At 40.9% G+C, this 20,592-nt stretch overlaps 1 protein-coding gene across 2 annotated transcripts in view; it reads left to right on the top strand.

Annotated features, from left to right (window-relative positions):
* The window catches only part of PDGFC (platelet derived growth factor C), a 218,695-nt gene extending 198,518 nt beyond the window's left edge, over nt 1-20,177 (top strand). For both annotated transcript variants that reach the window (XM_060147502.1, XM_060147503.1), the window contains 3 exons: nt 5,920-6,127; nt 10,741-10,958; nt 18,215-20,177. In XM_060147502.1, the coding sequence (XP_060003485.1) occupies nt 5,920-6,127; nt 10,741-10,958; nt 18,215-18,331 (543 nt within the window). In that variant the 3' untranslated portion in view covers nt 18,332-20,177. The remainder of the gene's footprint in view (nt 1-5,919; nt 6,128-10,740; nt 10,959-18,214) is intronic.
* Nucleotides 20,178-20,592: the final 415 nt, after the last annotated feature.

The following is a 20,592-nucleotide window of genomic DNA, read 5'->3' as shown; positions in this document are numbered from 1 at the left end:
ACAAGCCCAGAACTGGGATTGCTGGATCAGATGGTAGCTCTAGTTTTCATTTTTTGCTGACCTTCCGTACTGTTTTCCATAGTGGCTGAACAAAGTTACCTTCCCACTAACGGTTCATAAGGATTTTTTGGAAACCACACCAAGAGCACAGCAACCGAAGCAAAAATGGAACAAGTAGGACTTCATCAAACTAAAACAGCTTCTGCACATCAAAAGAAGCACTCAGCAACATGAAAAGGCAGTCCGTGACATGGGACAGAATGTATGCAAACCAAGTACTGGACAAGGGTTGATATCCAAAATGTATAAAGAACTCATACAACTCAATAACCAACAAAACAAAAATCCAATTATAAAATGGGCAGAGGAACTTATCAGACGTTTTTCCAAAGAAGGTGTACAAATGGCCAACAGTACATGAAAAGATGCTCAACGTCACTCATCACCAGGGGAACGCAGATCAAAACCACAGTGAGGTATCGCCTCACACCTGTTAGGATGGCCGTCAGCAAGAAGACAAGAGATAGCAGGTGCTGGCGAGGGTGCGGAGAAAACGGACCCTCTTGTAGCCCACAGTTACATGGAACTCTTAAACGTACAAGCTGGAAAGAATCTTAAAGGTCACTGGGTTTAAGCAGCCGTGCTTCACAGAGGGGAAAACTGAGGCTCGTATGGGTTACAGTATTTGCTGAAATTCCCTCTCCTGATGTAGTAGCTTCAGGGGTAAGTGCAGGCTCCCCGACTCCTGATCAGGGCTCTTCTCTCGTGTCATGCTGCCACCCGGAATGACCCTCACCAAGGAATTAAAAAGACCTCATCTTGTATAGGATCATTACACACGGTCCTGACATTCTAGAAATGAACTAAAAAGACCTCATCTTGTATAGGATCATTACACACGGTCCTGACATTCTAGAAATGGTTTGACAGGACAGCTCATTGCATAGAGATTTCGCAGCTCTTTCCTCATCTTTCAGGATCTGTCCTTACAAAGTCATATAGCCAAAAGGGTCTAGACTAGGACTAGATTATCCACCCAGGTTATTGCTGCTGCCGCACTGAAGAGCATAGCAGAAAAGCTTTTCTCTGGCTTACTGAAGTAGGGGTATTGATTTAGTTAGCTATGTACATTACAGAAGCCAAGAAACACTGCTTTTTGTTTCTGAACATTGGCTTCCACTAAATGACACAACCCATAGCTTAGTGATAAGCATCTATTTGCATGGCAACCGAGAGAGCTGGGGGGAGGGGAATAGGCAAATCCAATTCAATTGGAGGCCCTTAGCCCAGTCGTAAGTACTTTTACACAGCAAAGATATTGGTAGAATTTTCTAGACACTAAATATGAGAGCAAAGCCTCTAGGCTTGTACCAGAAAGAGGAGTTCTTAGTTAGAGGAGAAATTAAAGCTTAAAAAAAGTAGAAGGTATTTTTCCCTCTAACTTTTTTTTTTTTCCAATGCCCCCCTTTTCTCTGAAAACTCCCTTTAGACAACTTAGGAAAGCAGAACTTCAAAAGTGAACAACTTGATTGTTCCTTGAACCAGTGGGTGGGTGACAGTCATGAGGAAGCCCTTAAAAAAGAAAAGCGCTGCTTCCTCTGTTCTGTCCCGGGATTGAATCTTTGAATCCAGAGGAAGTGAGTTAATTCTCCCCTCCTGTTTCTTTTGGGTGGGGACTGCTGTGTGTGCGCCTGTGTGTATGGGGTTATCTTTTTAAAGCATTGTCTTATTTTAATTTAAATATTTAGAAGTGTGGAGATTTATAACATCAACCAATTAACTGCGTGCAGTAACATTTGCCAAGTTGTTTTCTTCCCTTTGTCATTTGAGGGGATTGATATTCTGATACTTCACTGAACCCAAGATGGGCATATTCTGTTTGTCCAACATTACAGACTTACTGTGTTTTCTTTTTCTGTGTAACTACTTTAAACTTTATCTCAGAGGTCCTCATTTCAGTTGGAACTTTTCATTGTTCTTGAAGGAATGCTCTATACATTTCCAACAGACGTGGAAGCAAAATAAGCCAACCCCAGAGCATAAATAACAATTTTATATCATGCCTACAATATACATCTGCACTCTGACACTTTAATGAATACTGTATACTTTTTGTGTAGGCTTTCTATACACTTACCCTCTGTGTGCAGATTGACACATTTGATTTGTTTTGTATCATCACAGTCATAACTCAGTTATCCTTTGAGTAATACTGACTCTTTTAACTTTACATAAACATACACATTTTGGCGTATAGTTTAAAAATTTGCAAAACCGTTGCATCAAGTTTTTCACATTATAAATTTAATCAATATGAACCAAATTGGCTAAATTAGTAATGAACACTTTTATTAGAGAATTGCTTATTTATATCCATACTGCACTTATCAGTCATAATAGTACTCTCTGTCAAAGCAATATTGCATTTCTTGGACAATTAAAAACATTCTGGTAGTAGAGAGGAACATATTAAATGTACTTTCTACTCTTAAAAGTTGGATAGAATAATGGAAAAAGATCTTAGTGCTAATATTTTAGCCAGAATCTTGACATTATTGAAAGTAGATCTTTAAAATAAGAATGAAATCAGTGTTGACCAAAGCTGCCACATTCACTTCTGCAGATTATCCTCTATAAACCCCACAACCATCATGGGCAATGGGGCTCGGGACCCACAAAGCCATGAGTCCCAGCAGGGGCTGTGTCTGCCCCAGAGAACGGATGTCCTTTTTTTCTGAAAAGCAAGTACCCTCTGCTTTTCAAGCCATGTGTCCACAGGATAGCCTGGAGAGGGTCTTTTCCAGATTGACCCAATTGAGGTGTTTGGGGAAGCAATGGCCCTGTTACTCAGGAAGGTTTCATGGATGGAATGGGTTTCAAGAAAGGCTGTTAGAAATGGTAAAGATTTATTATGTGAATCACAAGATGGAGAGTTTTGCCCGGGGAGGGGGGGCAGCAACGTAAGCATGGGGAGAAGTGCAAGGTCAAGGTCAGAGGAATATGACATGTGCAGCAGCCAGTGAGGAGACTAGATTGATTGGGACAAAATGTGCCTGTCTTTGATGAGTGGAGGATTAGATGCGAAAGGTGAGCGAAGGTCAGGTGGTGAGGATTCTGAGTGCAGGGAAAGGAATTTGGATTTTATCTTCCAGATGAGAAATCACTCTAGGCATTTGTCCAAATCCATCCCATGATCAGCGATAACTTATTTTAGGTAGATTAACCCAGGGTTATGCAGCATAGAATAAAAGGAATAAGAAAGAGTAAAGGCAGGGAGACAAGGTTAGAGACTGCTAAATATAGTCCATTGTTTTCAGGGTCTGCCCTGTATCTGAGTCATGACGATGAAAAGGAAGAGCTGATATGATAGTTTTTTTAATTATAGCAAATGTTATCATTTTTACCTGATCTCTAGAAAGAATCCATACTTATTATAGAAAATGCTGAAAATATGGATAGATATAAGGAAGAAAATGGAAATTACCCATTCTCATTAAAACCATAGATGAACACTCCACATTTTAGGTGCTCTTGATTTTTCTTTGTTTTGTTTCAATGTATGTATGTTGAAATCATGGTATAATAATGCTATGTTTACATAGCTTGGATTTCTTGTCATTTACTACATATTTGGCATTTCTTTTTTAATAAAAAAATCCTAGAAGACCTAATTTTTTATTTTATTTTGTTTTATTTATTTATTTTTTTTTTTTTGCGGTACGCGGGCCTCTCACTGTTGTGGCCTCTCCCGTTGCGGAGCACAGGCTCTGGACGCGCAGGCTCAGCGGCCATGGCTCAGGGACCCAGCCACTCCGCGGCATGTGGGATCTTCCCGGACCGGGGCACGAACCCGCGTGCCCTGCATCGGCAGGCCAACTCTCAACCACTGCGCCACCAGGGAAGCCCAAGACCTAATTTTTTTTATTGCAGTATAGTTGATTTACAGTGTTGTGTTAATTTCTGCTGTACAGCAAAGTGATTCAGTAATACATATATGTACATCTTCTTTTTTCAGATTATTTTCTATTATAGTTTAATACGGGGTATCGAATAGAATTCCCTGTGCTATACAGTAGGTCCTTGTTGGCTAATCTATTTTAGATCTAATATCCTGTATCTGTTAATCCCGAACTCCTAATTTATCCTCCCCCTCCAGCCCGCTTTCCACTTTGGTAATCATAAGTTTGTTCTCTATGTCTGTGAGTCTGTTTCTCTTTTGTAAATAAGTTCATTTGTGTCATATTTTAGATTCCACATATAAGTGATGTCATGTGGTATTCGTCTTTCTCTTTCTGACTGACTTCACTCACTATGACCATCTTAGGTCCGTCCATGTTGCCGCAAATGGCATTATTTCCTTGTTTATGGCTGAGTAACATTCCATCGTATATAGGTACCACGTCTTCTCTATTCGTTCATCTCTCGATGGACATTTAGGTTGCTCCACATCTTGCTAGAGGGCCTCGTTTTTCATGCCTGTCCCACTATTTCAGTTTATGACTGCAGGGTCATTAACTATTCCACTATTGTAAATTACATTGTGACCAACTTTTTGTTATTATAAACATTACGGTAATAAACATGTCAACATAAATGTTTTATTCCATACTATTCCCTTTTCTTCTTCTTCTGCAGATAAACAAATAGATAAATTTAAAAAACTAAGTGGAGCATTTGTTCCTGTATTTATTTTGCCTGTTTTGATTTCAGTTCTAATCTACCACTCCCCACTTTTAGTCCACTTTAAAAATTGGGGAGGGGAGGAGTGTGTATCTTAATGGACTTTTCCTGAAATCATTACCTCCTTTTGGGGCTTGCCTTTTAAAATGGTGCACTTTAATCCATCGCTCTGTACATGAGCATTTAGGTGGTTTTCAGTTCTTCTCCTTTCAACACTGTGATGAATTGATATTCATGTGCACATATTTCCATGTGCACAAATAAAAGGCTAGAACCTCAAAAGTGAACTACAGGGACATGGGACATATCCATCTTCAACTTTAGTATCCTGTGTACATCAGTTACATCAACTACAGTGATACCAATATATACTCACTTCTGCAGGCAGACCAGAAAAATTCCAATTTACCCACATCCTTGGCAATCCTTTCCTTTCAATGCTCGCCGATCTCCTGTAAGTGAAATAGTATCTCTTTTTTTGTATGTGCAATATCTCATTTTGGTTTGCATTTCTCTGATAACTAATGAATTTTAGCATATTTTCATATGTCTAGTGGCCATTCAAGCTTCTTGTCTGGAATTTGTCCATTTTCTATTGAGTTTGTTTTTTTCCGTGTACTCTGTCCTGTGACAGGTATATGGTTTGCCAAGGTGTTCTCCCAGTGTCTGTATTTTAACTCTGTTTATTACAAAAAAATAGGCAAATTTATCAAAGTTCTCTTTTATGGTTTGGGTGTTTTCTATCTTGATTAACAACTCCTTCTCCAACGTCAAAGGCTTTAGCTTTTCACTTATATATTTTTTTCTTATTCTTTATGGGTTAATTACTTTACATTACATTTTTAATTCCTCTGACACACCTGGGAGTTCCCAGGTGATTTTCAGAATGAGGAGGATAAAAAGTTGAAAACAAAAGAAAACTTTGGTAAAAACTCTATTAAGGCTTCCGTTGTTAAGTCCATAACTGAACCATGGAGGCATCTTTGCCTACCATGGTTTGTGGTAACGCAAGTGAGTGTCTTGCCCATTGAAAATCGTTTCCCACAGAAACTCCGTCCAAGTTCATCTGCATGAAGCCTTGGCAAAGTAGTTTACTGCTCACTGGGGTTGAATACAGTTTCACTTCCAGGTGTTTTCGGCCTTAGTCTGCCTATCTAACCTCGTGCGTGAGTCCAGAAGGAGCACGTCGTTTTTTTTAAAAACGGTTGCCGTCTGACACTGGATTCGTTTTACTTTCAGCAGTTGACAGAAACTGTGAGTCCTTCCGTGCTCCCCGCTGCAGCTTTGCCACTGGACCTGCTTAACAATGCTGTCACTGCGTTCAGCACCTTGGAAGACCTTATTCGGTATCTTGAACCAGATAGATGGCAGCTGGACTTAGAAGATCTCTACAGGCCCACATGGCAACTGCTGGGCAAGGCTTTTGTGTTTGGAAGAAAATCCAGAGGTAAGTGCTCTCTTCAGGTTAGCACCTCATTTAAGTTTCTTAGCAGCTAACGTTTCAGATTCTTCTGCCGTACCTTCTAATGAGGAGAGTTTAAAATTCTTCCCCGATGAAGTTTAGATAATCAACCTTCTTAACATTTGAGCATATTTACATATTAAATAAGAATACATATAAAAGGAGGGTTTGGAAGATTAAAAGAGATGCTTTTGCTGAAAATTCCTGTTATTTCTTTAATTCACAAATATCATTTTGATGAAGTCCTGTGCTACATTTCTCAAGAAACATTGCTTATTCAAACTTAATATTTGGGGTATATTGATTCAGAGATTCAAGAGAGATTATCATAGCTGCTAAACCAGGTTTAGGGCTAGAAAAGGGGAAAGCTCTATTAAAATCTGTATTCACCATGACCCCATGAGTCAGGATTATATCAATTTCCATTTCCTAAGCCTAGAAACTTTTCTAAATAATACGAAAAATAACAATGGCCCCCCAGAAAACAGAACTGTAGTTTCCAAGATAGAAGTCACTGTAAGAAAATAATGCTCTAAAGGAACTCACACCATGATAATTTTTTCTATGTAAATATGCTTCTGAAATGATCACTTTTGCTTCTGTGAGCACATCTCCCTTCAAGAGTGAAAGTGTTGATAATTAAACTTAATTTCACATGGTCAAGAGATTGGAGATAATGTTAGCCGAATCTGTTCTCAGGTCAGGTAACTTCCCTCGTCACCCTAAACTTGGAAAGCATCCCTCTCAAACACAAATGAAAATGTAACTGGGTAGTTATAAAGCCCTCAGACAATCTGTTTCAGTCTGTCAGAAACTTTGAAATCTACCCAGGGTCCCTTTAGAGAACGGAGGACAGTCTGCAGAAAGTCTGTAGAAAGCACAGTGTTTAGTTAATTTGAGCGACTCACAGGGGCAGATTGCATCAGACTGGTCAGAAAGAAACCCGATTCCTGCCCTCTCCTGCTAAGAGTTGCAGCCCTTCTGATCAGGACTTAACATCTCAGCAGATCATGTTCGGACTTGCCCAGCACGGTGTTCTGCTGGACCAGCAGCCCTGGTTTCCTCAGCGATATTGGAAATCGCTGTTCACGTCCAGAGGCAGCTGAATCTTGTCCAGATGCTGAAAACGGTTACATATTTATAGGACATGATCGTGATAAATAACTCACCAACAACAACACTTCCCTTCCCTCCCACTTAGGAACGGGAAGATGAAGATTTGCAAGGCTGGCTGAAACGCCCCTGAATAGAGCCTTTGTTAGCAAATTCGAGGTAGATTATCCCGTGGATCCGTAAGAAGCAGAGGGAGTCAACCGGACTGAGCTCAGATCTAGTTTTTTGACGGCCGATGTTGGGATACGGAGCCTGAAAATCTCCCCTCTAACCCTGCCTGTATGCCTGCACCTCTCACGTGGTGCTCAGTGAAGATTTGGCCGGAGGCTAGGGTGTGTTTAAAAGGCCCAGCGCTGAACCAGATCTCTCAAATATTCATTTAACACTTTCCAAATTGAAGCCCTTTGCAGTTTGCCAAAACTATTAACTTTTTAAATGTACAGTAAGTGTGAGCAAAGCAGTGTATATTTTTGGAACTCTACATAAACTAAAATGCAGGTGTGGGATAACATCTCTATAGACAAAACCAGCTCCCCCCTACAGGAGTCTTTCTACAAAGGAAGGAGGAGTAAAACATTTAAAAGCTTCTAATTAGAGATTGAGATAGATTTTCCACAGAATAAACATATCACAGCGTTACCACATTCATCTTAGAAAGACCACCCTCAGATTGCATTACGTTAATAGAATATCCTTGGGCTGAGTGTCTGAAAAAAATGAACACTGACAAAGTAAACTGTGATCGTAATTTTTTTCAATCAGTATTATTCTGTTTAGGAAAACTTGCAATATTTATGAATCTGAACAAGAAAACAGGCATTAGAAAAACAGTTTTTATTGACGACAGGCTTCAAATCTTCATTCTTTAGAAAGACAAGCTAATGCATGTATTGTCTTAGGAGGTTGTTACGAAAAGGAAATAAAGCATCTGAAGGCTAAGTTTACTTTACAGATATTTTGCAGAGGGAAACTTCCACATTATTACAGTTAAGCTATTAAAATGCATGTGTTGGTGTTCTACCCAATGTTTGGAGAATTTGTGACACCAATCATAGTCACGTGACTTATTCTAATGATGCTTAGATGTGTTTGAAGCCCTAGAAGTAGGAAGCATAAATTTCAAATAACATATGCTAAATGTAAAGTCCTTACTTGTATTTTTAGCCCAGAGGGGACTGTGTTAATGTCTTTCCTTTTCTTTATTTTCCCTTTCTTCCTCTGGTTCAGCGTGTTCATTCATACCTTACTACTACAGAAAAGAAAAACCCATATTTTTTAAGTCAGGTTTAACTAGTACTTAAAAAGGGCTTTTGACTTTTGTGTCAAACATGATAGATGAGTGGAAGCTAAGTTGAAAGTCTGTTTAAATTTTCACATTGTAGCAGGTATCATAACTTGGTTCACTTGGGAAATCCATCTAACCTTTTATTGTGGTTAAGTAAACATTTTAAAGCTAACATATACAGACTCATTTTCTAGTTTCATGAAATAGTATGTTTAAAACTCTTTAAGGTAGATGAATATCCTTTGAAAGCTAAGAGTTCATTCACATTCTAAAGAAGGATAAATCTTAAAGAAGCATTAAAAACTCTGGCAACTGGCTTTTGTATGTGTCTGCCTGTTTTAGGCGTTCTCGCTCCTTGCCTAGATGTTAACTTCTAGCGAAAAGATTCAAAGAAGCTCATGTACAACTTTGACAGTGAAAGAGCTGTACGTGTATAGACGTAGGTTAGGCTCCGGCAAAATGAAATGAGGTAAAATACGTGACATCATTTAACCTAATTATCTCATTAATTTTATTGGAGATAAGCTTCTCTTTAATGACCCTCGAAAGAATGAACTCTTTTCCTCTTAAATATTTAAAAGCTTTGCTGTCACAGGGTCATTTTTCAGATGAAAGGGAAATCTTTAGATAAATAAAACAGTGATTTTCTCTTAGGTTGGAAAAAATAATTTCTAGCTGAATAAGATGTTGAAATGAACTTATTGAATTAGCATTTCCTCCGTGTTTCCCTTACTTGACCAAGGTTTTAGTCAACCATATGGTTTACGTGTGCTTATAATTGACAATTGCATTTGCATAAGCTGTAATATATTTCTTGAAAATACTTACATTGGCTTCCTTTGACATTTTAGAAAAACTTGACCACATACTCAAGAATAACCTAGCTAAGAAAACAAGCATTTGATTCTTAATTACCTTGTCACTTTAAAAGTATTTAAAAATGTTGGCATTTAATTTTTAAGACTGGGTTATGTAGTGATTATTATTACCTGAAGCTATCTTTAACCAGAAAATATTATTTATAATGTTGCCAATATGACTCAAAAGGTATTTAACCAGATTTAGTATAGTTTAGATAGTATTCCTAAATTTTAATGAAAACTTTGTTTTTGAAGGAAAAAAGCTCTGATGAATTATATGTTATTCAAAACTTCAATTTTATTGGATTTGCTTTGATTTGAGTATTTCTAGGGGAAAAAAGGCAAAGCTGTAAAGCAGAAATTAAAATCATATTAGAATTGCTTATCCTAATAATTATCAGCTACTTCATATGTTATGTATAAGCTCATGCTAAACATGACGTGTTATTTTGATCTGATTTAACTGAGGCAGTATCATTCTATAGTTGATAACAATGGTTCTTTAGAACGTACTGCAACAGTCTAATGAAAGGACATTTGGTTTGGTCTTCACATGGAGACACTCTCTTAAAGAATAAACCACGGCATAGTTAACCAAGTTACTAAAAGAATAGAGACAGTGGTTATAAGTTAGTCATTTCTTCTGCCCTTCAGGAGAATAGACATCTGAAAAGGAGTCTAGTTAGGCTCAATTTCCAAGTCCAAAAATTTCTCAACGCTCCAGAAGCAGTGCTTTCCAGCAACTTCTGCTCCTTTCAAACGTGTCCTTTCCCCCACTCCGGTCCACTCAGCCGTCTTCAGAAATTCATTTGCTTTATTTCCTTTCCACGCTCTATGATTCTTGTTGCCAGGAAGATTATAGAAGGTTCTGTCAACAAGTGTCTGTACGTTGTGTTTCATTCATCGCGGGAGCTTGTCATCCTTCTAAAAATCGCATCTGTGTTTTCATCAAAGCTTTCCTTTTACATTCTATTCTTCCCTCCCACGCCCCCCTTGTTTACTTTTTTCCAAAGGTTAAAAGGTGTAGTCCCCTTTTTCTCTAGAAAGTTTCCTGTTTATAGCTGGTAACTCTTCTGTAGTCTCCATCCTCAGCACTGCACAATGCCGTCCCTTCATCTGTCCCTGGGTCACAAGGAAGCTCTGTTTGCCATAAAACGGAAAGCCCAGCCTGCGAGCTGCATCGCCCTAAGACCTAGTTAGATAATCGGGGTTCTTATTGGGGCGATTGTTCGGGAGATGTCTAGATTTCTGTATGAGAGCGAGCGCGCGAGGGCGCTTGGCGAAATCGCAAGGCTCAGAGCATGACCGCCTCTTCCTCTGCTCCCCTGTGTGCCGTGCAGTGCTGGGCCTGAACCTGCTCAAGGAAGAGGTGCGGCTCTATAGCTGCACGCCTCGCAACTTCTCCGTGTCCATCCGGGAGGAGCTCAAGAGGACCGACACCGTCTTCTGGCCGGGCTGTCTCCTGGTGAAGCGCTGCGGCGGGAACTGCGCGTGCTGCCTGCACACCTGCAGCGAGTGTCAATGTGTCCCCAGCAAAGTCACCAAGAAGTATCACGAGGTACGGACAGCCTTTCCCTTCCCGAAAGATGACAGACCAGCCTCTCTGAAGTGGATTTTGGTTTAGAAGGGAGATGTCGTCTTCACGAAAACCAGACCAGACAAAACCAAGGTTTACCAAAGAGCTCAAGTTTTCATTTATTATTATTATTATTTTAAATTTATTATTATTATTTTTTGGCTGCATTGGGTCCTCGTCGCTGCGCGCGGGCTTTCTCTAGTTGCGGTGAGCGGGGGCTACTCTTCGTTGTGGTGTGCGGGCTTCTCATTGTGGTGGCTTCTCTTGTTGTGGAGCACGGGCTCTAGGCACGTGGGCTTCAGTAGTTGTAGCGCACGGGCTCAGTAGTTGTGGCTTGTGGGCTCTAGAGTGCAGGCTCAGTAGTTGTGGCTCATGGACTCTAGAGCGCAGGCTCAGTAGTTGTGGCTCGTGCGCTCCAGAGCGCAGGCTCAGTAGTTGTGGCTCACGGGCTCTAGAGTGCAGCCTCAGTAGTTGTGGCGCACGGGCTTCGTTGCTCCGTGGCATGTGGGATCTTCCAGGACCAGGGCTCAAACCCGTCCCCTGCATTGGCAGGCAGATTCTTAACCACTGCGCCACCAGGGAAATCCCTGTTTTTTAATTAGGACCTTGAACTCAGGAAACCAGACATCAAGGATTTAGAAAGCTTGTCCTCTGATAGCACATCATGGGTACTCAGTGGAGGTTTTCTGTCTCATACAAAAAAGAAACTGTTTTTCCAGGGAGGAAAATGGGTGAAACTTTTCACCTCTTCAAAATATGAAGGGAAAATATTTCAAAGACAAACTTGGAGGTAAATTATGGTCTATTTTGGAGAAAATAAAGATCTTTAATATTTATCTTTCCATTTGGGGCCATTTGGGCACATAAATTCCAAGGGACATATTCATAATTATACTTCCTGTTATTTCATCATTTATATCTTCCTCTTATTCATGGTGCCCCAAATAGTATGTTAAGCTTTTTATAGATCCTTCATCCTTCCCTTTATTCCATGGAATTAAGGAAAATACAATATGAAATGTTAGTAATTATTGTTTTTCAGAGCCTTGGGGACCTTAGAGTTTATATGTTTAAAATTTTCATTATCCCCGGTGATACCCAACCCCCTCCAGTCCTCCCCAGAAGCACGTGGCTTTCGTGCATCCGGAAGCGACCCCTTCCTGATGGCTCACCTTCAGTTTTTACAAAATGTCTTTTACAAACTTTAATTTTCACAAAACTTCATTTGGATATGGCTTCATTCATTTTCACTTTTTTCTGCTAAATAAAAGAATAACACAAACTAAATACCCACTTAATAAAGGAAATGATTTTACCTGTGAGTGAAGACGTCGGTGAAACCCTAATCTGTTGGGTAATCTGAACAGGTAGCCGCGCTCATGTGACGTGGTTGCCCAGCTCTTCCCCAATATTGTGTTGGCAGGTGATTAAGTGGGAGAAAAGCAGTGGATTCCAGACAAGGTGCCTGTTCCCCTCCTAGATCTACCATTAACTTGTAACCATCCACAGGACACTTAACCTTTGTGAAATATGTGTAAACTCTGATAATCTCTCAGGTTTTTCCTAAAGGTGTTATTCTCTGACAATTGTTAGATGGCAAGTTTTAAAAGATGACATCCAAACCTGGCAGTCTGGGATAAAAGTAGGACTGTTGACTGCCGTCCTCATAGTCCACTTTCGTTTCTGCACCACACACGTCTAAAGATCCTTGTGCTGGGAACGGGTGCACTCCTGTTCAGGAGGAGGTCCTCGGGAGCTTGCGGGAGCCCCAGCTCCGCTCTGCCCAGACGACGGCTTGTTGCTACTCTAAGAACTGGAAGTCTAGTCAAGAAAAAACCCTTATGGGGTGGTTTTGTTACCGAACCAGACTTGGGTCTGCTTGCTGGGGCAGTAAGGCTGCTGAACCAGGTCGTGGGGAGGAGAGTGCAGCATTCCTTGCAGGTGCCAAGCAAGGAGACCAGGCAGCCAGTGCTCAAAAGACCCAAACTCCTCAAAGGCTTTCAGGGACAGGTTTTTTAAGACGGGGGGAGGTGTGTGATCAGCTGGTGGACACTCTTCCGATTGGTTGGTGGTGAGGTCATCGGGAGTCCACATCATCAACCTTCTGGTTCCAACCGGTCTGGGATCTCCATGCTTGTGGGCAGCACGCAGTTAACTTCTTCCATCTGGTGGCGGTTTCAGTATCTGCAAAACAGCTCAAGGGACCTGACTCAGAATATCATCTGTAGCCCGTGAGGAGGAACTAAAGGTCCTTGACTTTGCTTAATGGCTAAACTGTTATTATTTTGTCTTGCCGTACTGTTTTCCTTTCTTTATGCGTTTTCTCATTTCTCTGATTAAATGACTAGAGTTTTTCCACAGACAAAAGACAGGCAGAGGACATGCGGCCGGGCGGGCGAGGAGGTCTGCTCTGGGAAGGCCTCCCAGGGTCCTGCTCAGTGACAGCCCTGAAGCACATGAAAGTTAAAAGGCCTTAAAGGGTCGGCAGATCTTAGAGTTGGTTGGCATAATGTAAAAGAATAGGGTGAGAGTAGGAATTAAGCTGGGGTGATCTTTCCCCACCTAAAAGCATTTCATTTTGAACTTTCTAAAGCAGGGACTTACTAAGCAAAGTGTATCTGGGGACCTGATTTAGCCAACAAGTCTTGGGTTTATGACTCATCTTGCTACGACCTGTAAAACCCAGAGCTTTTCTAAACAAGTTTATCAGATGCTGAATTGGTATCATGCTTCTGGGGCAGCTGAATCAGTCCTCAGATCAAGTGTATCCTCCCCCATCCTATACTTGTAAATTTCTTTTCCAATACCATTAGTTTTAGGTTTCTCCAGAAAGTTGCCCCAGAACGTGCAGTATCTGTTTTAAAGTCTGAGATAAAGTTCTTGTGTAGGGAAAGGCCATGGTCAGTGCTTGGACACGCACTGACCTTCCAGAATGGTATTGATTAGCATCTCCAGTCTTCAAGTGGCGTTGATTATGTGTATTGTCTGCATGTCCACACTTACAGCTTCGGACGCTTATCTAATTGTACGACCATGTAGTGCAAGTTTCCCACAAATATCTCTCGTGTGTGTGCAGAAATATACATGGTTACCTATTCCACGTTTCTCATAGATATCTCCAATCCAATCATCTCAGTTCTCTTCTATGGGAATTACAAATTTTTCTGTGAGAGTTATTTTGTTAACCATCAAATTACCCTATGAAAAAAGGATTACTTGTTTGGTGTAATTCATGATTTCTGAGGCCTAGATTTTTCTCAGTCTTATATTTTGCAAGTTCTGAATCTAGTACTACTCCTAAATAAGTGAAATTTTTTGAAAACATAATTCAAGATAGTTCTTAAGTCATCGAAAACCATTAATCTGGATCTAGAGATTTAACTCATTCAAAGTTAAGCCCATCTTGGGCTTTAATTCTTTTTGACGATCATTGCTCCAATTTTCAGTTTAAAGATTATCCCACTTCATGGACAAGGCAAAAGCAAAGATAGAGCTTAGGAGTTTTAATTTTTCTCTCTTCCATCCAGTTCTGTTATACCAGCTTCCCTGCATATTAAGCTGACGTGTGTCCATTTGTATCACTACAAATATAACTGAGTTATTCCCTCTTTTGCTTTCCTTTAGCATTTTCCTTGACTTTTGTTCAACCATTGTATCAAAAATAAGTTTACAGACTTAAAATTCTCATAAAATATAATGATATTACTGTAGTAGTGTTTTGGTATAATATTATAGCATAATAGTATCATTAAGACTGATTCTTTGTGTCAGTCACCAGATACTCTTTATTGGAAGCCATTCTAGCCAAAAACAAAAAATGTTTTTTCCTAATTTCCCCGTCTCCCAAATAGGAATTCTCAAAAAAGCAAGACAGGAGCCTTATATACGTATAAACTTAGATGTTACCTCTTCCTTGAAACACTTTTGAGTTTCTTGCCAATCCCAGCATAACTCATTCCTCCTCTGTGCATGTGTAGGACTTTAAAGATATCTCTATAAGCTAACTTTTATTATTTCATAATTATTATTTATTTGTATTTGTTTCTCCCAAATTGAGAACTCAGAGTAAAGATCCCATCACAGCGTAGCACTCAAGAGCGGGGACTCCAAGGCTGGGCATCCAGGGTTTGAATCTGACATTTGTTAGCTGTGTGACTTGGAGCAAATTACTTCGTCCCCTGGGCCTCGCTTTCTCCATCTGTGAAGTGAGCCGTCACCCCTCGTGCCTTATTATGAATAAGACTTAGAACGAGGTGTGGCGCATTTCAAGCCCTCAGTATACGCTAGCGATTGTCTCACTCACCTTCACTTCCTCCGTGTTCCTAGCCTCATTAAAGTACGGCAAATGATCAGTAAAGATTTAATGAATTTGCCCAGAGGTAGGACGGTATTCTCTTTCTGGAAAAAAGATCTATAGGAGACTCTGACAGAAGAAACATATTTGCTCCTTTTTCCCATTCTTAATCAGCATGATGAGTTTCACCTTGTTTATATCCTCGTATATTTAGTTTCACTTCTTTCCTTAACACAGTAGTGTTTTCTTGCTTAGATCTGTTTGTCTGGGGGAAATAAATATACCACTCAATTGCCTTATTCTAGTAGTGAGCCCCGTCACTCAAGGTTCTATGCCGCCCAGAATTTTGGGCATCATTCCCTGATGGGTCTTTCTGTGCCCGATCTGTTCTGTCTGCAGTCTCTGGTTTTAGCTTTTCCCTGGATTGGTTTTTCATGGCCTCGTGATTTTAGTTTGAACCTCTTCCTCAACATTTTTGTGAGATGTGCTTCTACCTTGTTTCTTTTCTGTGTCATAAGCTATGTCCTAAAAACCAAATTCTCTAACATTATCTGGGACCTGCTGGTCATCTTCCAAGTCTCTCTTTGTCTCCCAAAGTCCAAACTTTCAAAGGGAATTGAGAGAGAAAACACTGATTATCACCCACCCCTCCACACCACGTACAAGACCTTAACGTCACTGGAACGTTATGAGATTCTTCTGCTATTTGTAAATACCCACAGGTATCAGTGGATGAAGACTGGGCATGTGGGGGGGGACGTTTATTTGGTGAATGCGTGTTGCGTCAGCACCACAGAGGAAGGAAAGACTCTAGGATTGCCGCCTGGTGTCATCAACTGTCGGGACTGTATATGGCGGCCTCTCTAACCATTACCCTTCATAGTTATTTTTCCCCTGCCAACTGGGAAAATGTATAGAAGTGGACACAGGATTTAAAGACATTGCCTATGCCAGTATCGCAGTGTATCTCCACCCAACCTCATTCCAGAAGCCCTTTGTAGCGCGAGTGTGCTGCTAAGGTATAGTGCCAACATCTTAAGAGAAGTTGGTTTTGACACCACCTTATGTTGGTCAAAAACAAGAAATCAGTACCAACCCATGATCTATATTCAATACTCATTGGGTTCAGTTTCACATTAACATAATAGTCTTAGTCATTTTTATTCTGGAATTGTAAATGTAATAGAGAATCTTTAAAAGTTTACTGTTTCTCATCGTTATCATAAGATTTTGCAGTTTATCTCTCTAGGAAGAAAGTTACTAAATAAATAGAGTGTATGACTAGTAATATTCTGAGTCTTGATGAAATTAGTATCCATCACTGCAACTTAATCATTTCTGTTTGGCAGAAGTACAGACACTGGCTGTGTCACTCATTCTCCCTAAGCTTCTGTTCACTCACATGTGAAATAGGGGTAATAACTGAAAATTACTTCATAGAATTCTTGTGAATTAAAGTATGTAAAAACATTATTAGAGCGCCTGGCAACCCATAAGCGTTCAAAAAATGTTAGCTGATTAACCTTCGATATGACCACATACTCCAAATGAGGGACCATTCTCTGTTTTTCTTTTTTAAATCTTCAAGTAAGACAGTCATAAAACCTGACCTTTGCCTTTTTGGATTAATGAATATTTCCAGCAACGCTGTCTTTTAGAAGTTGCTCTATGAGGTTGTCCGTGTCAGACCCAGAGAGCAGAGAAACTGGACAACTTCATATTATGCTGTGCTCGAGGCTTTGTTCATAAGCCAAAGCCACATAATTTCTAAAACTTTGCCATTTCTGTCATAAGACCTAAAATGTAATCATACACATTGAGTAGTTAGTTCTTATCAGATACGTCAGATAGTCTCTTATAGAGTACATAGCCGTGTCCTTCCGTCACAGTGTGAAAAGGGTGTGTTTAGTATCAGTGTCCGTTGTGCTATATTTCTGGTTAAGAATCTCAACCATCCAAACTGCAAATAACTTCATTTAATAGAGACATTCTTGTTATTATTGCCAAACCATCTACAGTGCACTAGGACCCAGCTGCAGGAAGTTAGCTGTGACCGAGGCTGATGTCTACGAAGTACATGTAATCCGTGTCATCAAGTTGATGGAGGACTTGACCTTTAGCCAAGGGCATTAATGAGTGGCATAATTGACTCAGACTCATCTGCAGACCATGTTTCTTTTCGCAGCATCGCAGTACTTGCCTGCCTTGCTTCAAGGATAAATATTTGCTAAGTGTGTGAATAACTGATTGAGTGAAAGAAACCAACAAACAGAAAAATGAATTGCGCATTCGTGGTTCCAAGACACCTAACGAAGGTGAAATTCTTTCTAATACAGTTAGGTGCGTAAAGGAAAGCGGGCATGGCATGGTGGGCCTTTCCATTTAAGGCCGGTTCTTTTTTTTTTTTTAGTTTAGTTTATTAAAGTATAGTTGATTCACAACATTGTGTTAATTTCTGCTGTACAGCAAAGTGATTCAGTTATACACATATGTATGTTCTTTTTCGTATTCTTTTCCGTAATGGTTTATCCCAGGATACTGAATATAGTTCCCTGTGCTCTGCAGTAGGACCTTGGTGTCTATGCGTTCTATATGTAATAGTTGGCCTCTGCTAACCCCAGACTCCCACTCCCTCCCTCCCCCACCCCCTCCCCCTTGGCAACCACAAGTCCGTTCTCTGTGTAAGGATTGTTCTTTATTCAGAGCAGCCTCCTTCCAAATCGTTGGTATTAAAAGGTCCTTCCTTTCATACAGTGATGATGATCATTTGTGATTTGTCTGAGGGGTGGGGGAGTATGTTCATCCTGCCTTCAGTAGTTAAAAATTAAAATGTGTAGGTCGCTGTTGGACCCCGAGATTCTGGTCTGAAATTGACCTTGTCCATGAAATCAGAAGTTGCAGACGTGGCCTGATTTTAAAGGTGGTTTCCATCGTTCCCTTTCAGGTCCTTCAGTTGAGACCCAAGACGGGCGTCCGGGGGCTGCATAAGTCGCTCACGGACGTGGCCCTGGAGCACCACGAAGAGTGTGACTGCGTGTGCAGGGGCAACCCCGGGGGATAACGCCTCGCGGTGGCTCAGGGCTGCCACTGCGACAGAGCTCGTGCCTTATCTCCATCCACAATCCCAGCTGGCTGTTGGTTCCAGGGCCCTTTCGTCTTCAGGATTTACAGCGTGTTCTGAGAGAGGAGATACCACGCAGAAGTAGGGGTTGTGCAACGGCCCTTTGGAGGAGAGGCCCCACGACAGGAGAAAAGTCCTTGCCAGGGAAAGGATGAACCTTGTAGCTTCCTAGTTAGTGGCGAAGTCCCCACGTGCGCCCTTGGCTGCCTCTGTGTCTCTCGTCTGGATGAGGCCTAGGTTCATGTCAGCACAGGAAACACTGCCCCTAAGCCCCTGGTTCTGTCGCCTTGCTTAACTCTAAAGCCCCTGCTCTGGGCCTACAGTCACAGAAATCTGGGATTGTTTCTCATTCACATGCATAAGCCAGAGTGTTCTGAGTTCTACCAACGTGGGTGTAAAAAAAGAACTGTGCTGCCATGAATTAAACTTGTGTCACGCTGATAGGAGAGACTGGATTTTCCCTATTTCTTACTCAGATTCCTGCCATTTAGAAGAACAGACCTCCATCCGCGGTTTGGAACAGACAAACCTGAGAAGAAGAGTGGCCTTATCTTCACTTTATAAGTTGGTTTATTTGTGTTATTGTGTACATTTTTATAGTCTCCTTTTGACATTATAACGGTTTGCTTTTCTAATCTTGTTAAATATATCTATTTTTACCAAAGGTATTTAATATTCTTTTTTATGACAACCTAGATCAACTATTTTTAGCTTGGTAAATTTTTCTAAACAGAATGGTTATAGCCAGAGGGACGAAGATGATATAAAATATTGTTGCTCTGACAAAAATACATGTATTTCCTTCTTGTATGGTGCTAGAGCTTAGATCAGTCTGCATTTTGAAATACTGACATGGGAAATGGATAGAGTTTGGTAAGTGGCAAAGACTCTTGGAAAATAAGTAAATATGTCATCTTCCACTCCCCTTATTGGAGATGCCGGCAAGAAGCAGCGTATTCCCGGAGGCATCCAGGAATTACTAACCCCTAACCCTTATTTTGGGAAAAGTGAGCCTAGCTCAGCAGAACAGAAAGCACCTTGAAGAAAGAGACCTGACAGCCTCCTGACAAAGCGTGCTTGGCTGTCCCGTAGGACCACATCCTATTTATTGTGATGTTCTGGTTGGATTGTCTTTAAACTCTGTTCCATACACTTGTATAAATACATGAATATTTTTATGTACAGAAGTATATCCTTTAACCGATTCACTTATTATACTCTTTGGCAATTAAAAAGAAAATCAGCCAGATCCTTTGCTTGTAAAATGCTTAATATTGTGCCTAGGTTAAGTGGTGACTATTTGAATTCAAAATGTGTTGGATCACCAAATAAAAAAAATGCAGCTGTTCCGGGGAGAAACTGAGTGTGTGTTTGCAAGATTTGTCCCTTAAATGCCAAGAAAATCAAAGCGACGGACTTCTGTGTCACCATGATTTTTATTATGCAAAAGCTGGTATCCATTCAAAAGACAGGCAGAAAAGTGACCATTTCTGGGGAGACTTTCCTGCCCCTGGACTCCAGTGCCTCTGCGCCGTAGTTTTCTTTTTCCCAGTCATCTTGATAGTAATTGCTGGTAAATTAAATTGCAGATGGCTTGGAGTTGCGTGTGGTTAATGAAATGCTTGATGATAGCTTGTATGGTAGTATGAAACTGACAGTGGGCGGGGATCCTGTAACTTTCCACTCTTGTCTTCATTTCCAACGGCTGGTACTAGAGGGACTGAGCCCAGGTCCATGTGGCGTGTGGCTTACGTGTGTGTGCAGTTTACACGGCACTCCTCCAGGTGGCAGCCTCAGTTTCAGAGGTAGATCTCTATGCAGGCTGGTATCTTCCACACCTGATCCCTGCCTTTGAACTTGCCCGGGAGCCATCTAGGTCCCAGACTCTTCTTCCAAGGCAATACCCTTTCCGGCACTTTTCCACCTGGCAGTCCTACCCTGCACCCAACCACGTGGAAGACAAATAAAAAGTGAATATACGTGCTGTGTCTTATTGACTTATTTTCATAGTTTTGTTGCAGCCCCCTGGAGGCCAATTAGGTACAGCCCAGCTGCTCCCCTGGAAGGTCTACGCTGCCTCTCCCTCTGGGCGGTCGACAACTCTCATTAGCACAGTCAAGAGGCTCTGAAATCTAAGAGCAGTGAGCGGTGGAACTGTGTTCAATCCAGCATTTCCAACTGGTTGTTTTTAATTTATTTTA

The sequence above is a fragment of the Lagenorhynchus albirostris genome, chromosome 4 (genome assembly GCF_949774975.1).
Source record: "Lagenorhynchus albirostris chromosome 4, mLagAlb1.1, whole genome shotgun sequence".
Taxonomy (NCBI): Eukaryota; Metazoa; Chordata; class Mammalia; order Artiodactyla; family Delphinidae; genus Lagenorhynchus; species Lagenorhynchus albirostris.
Note: the sequence above shows the minus strand (reverse complement) of the source record. Positions and strands in the feature narration are given on the sequence as shown.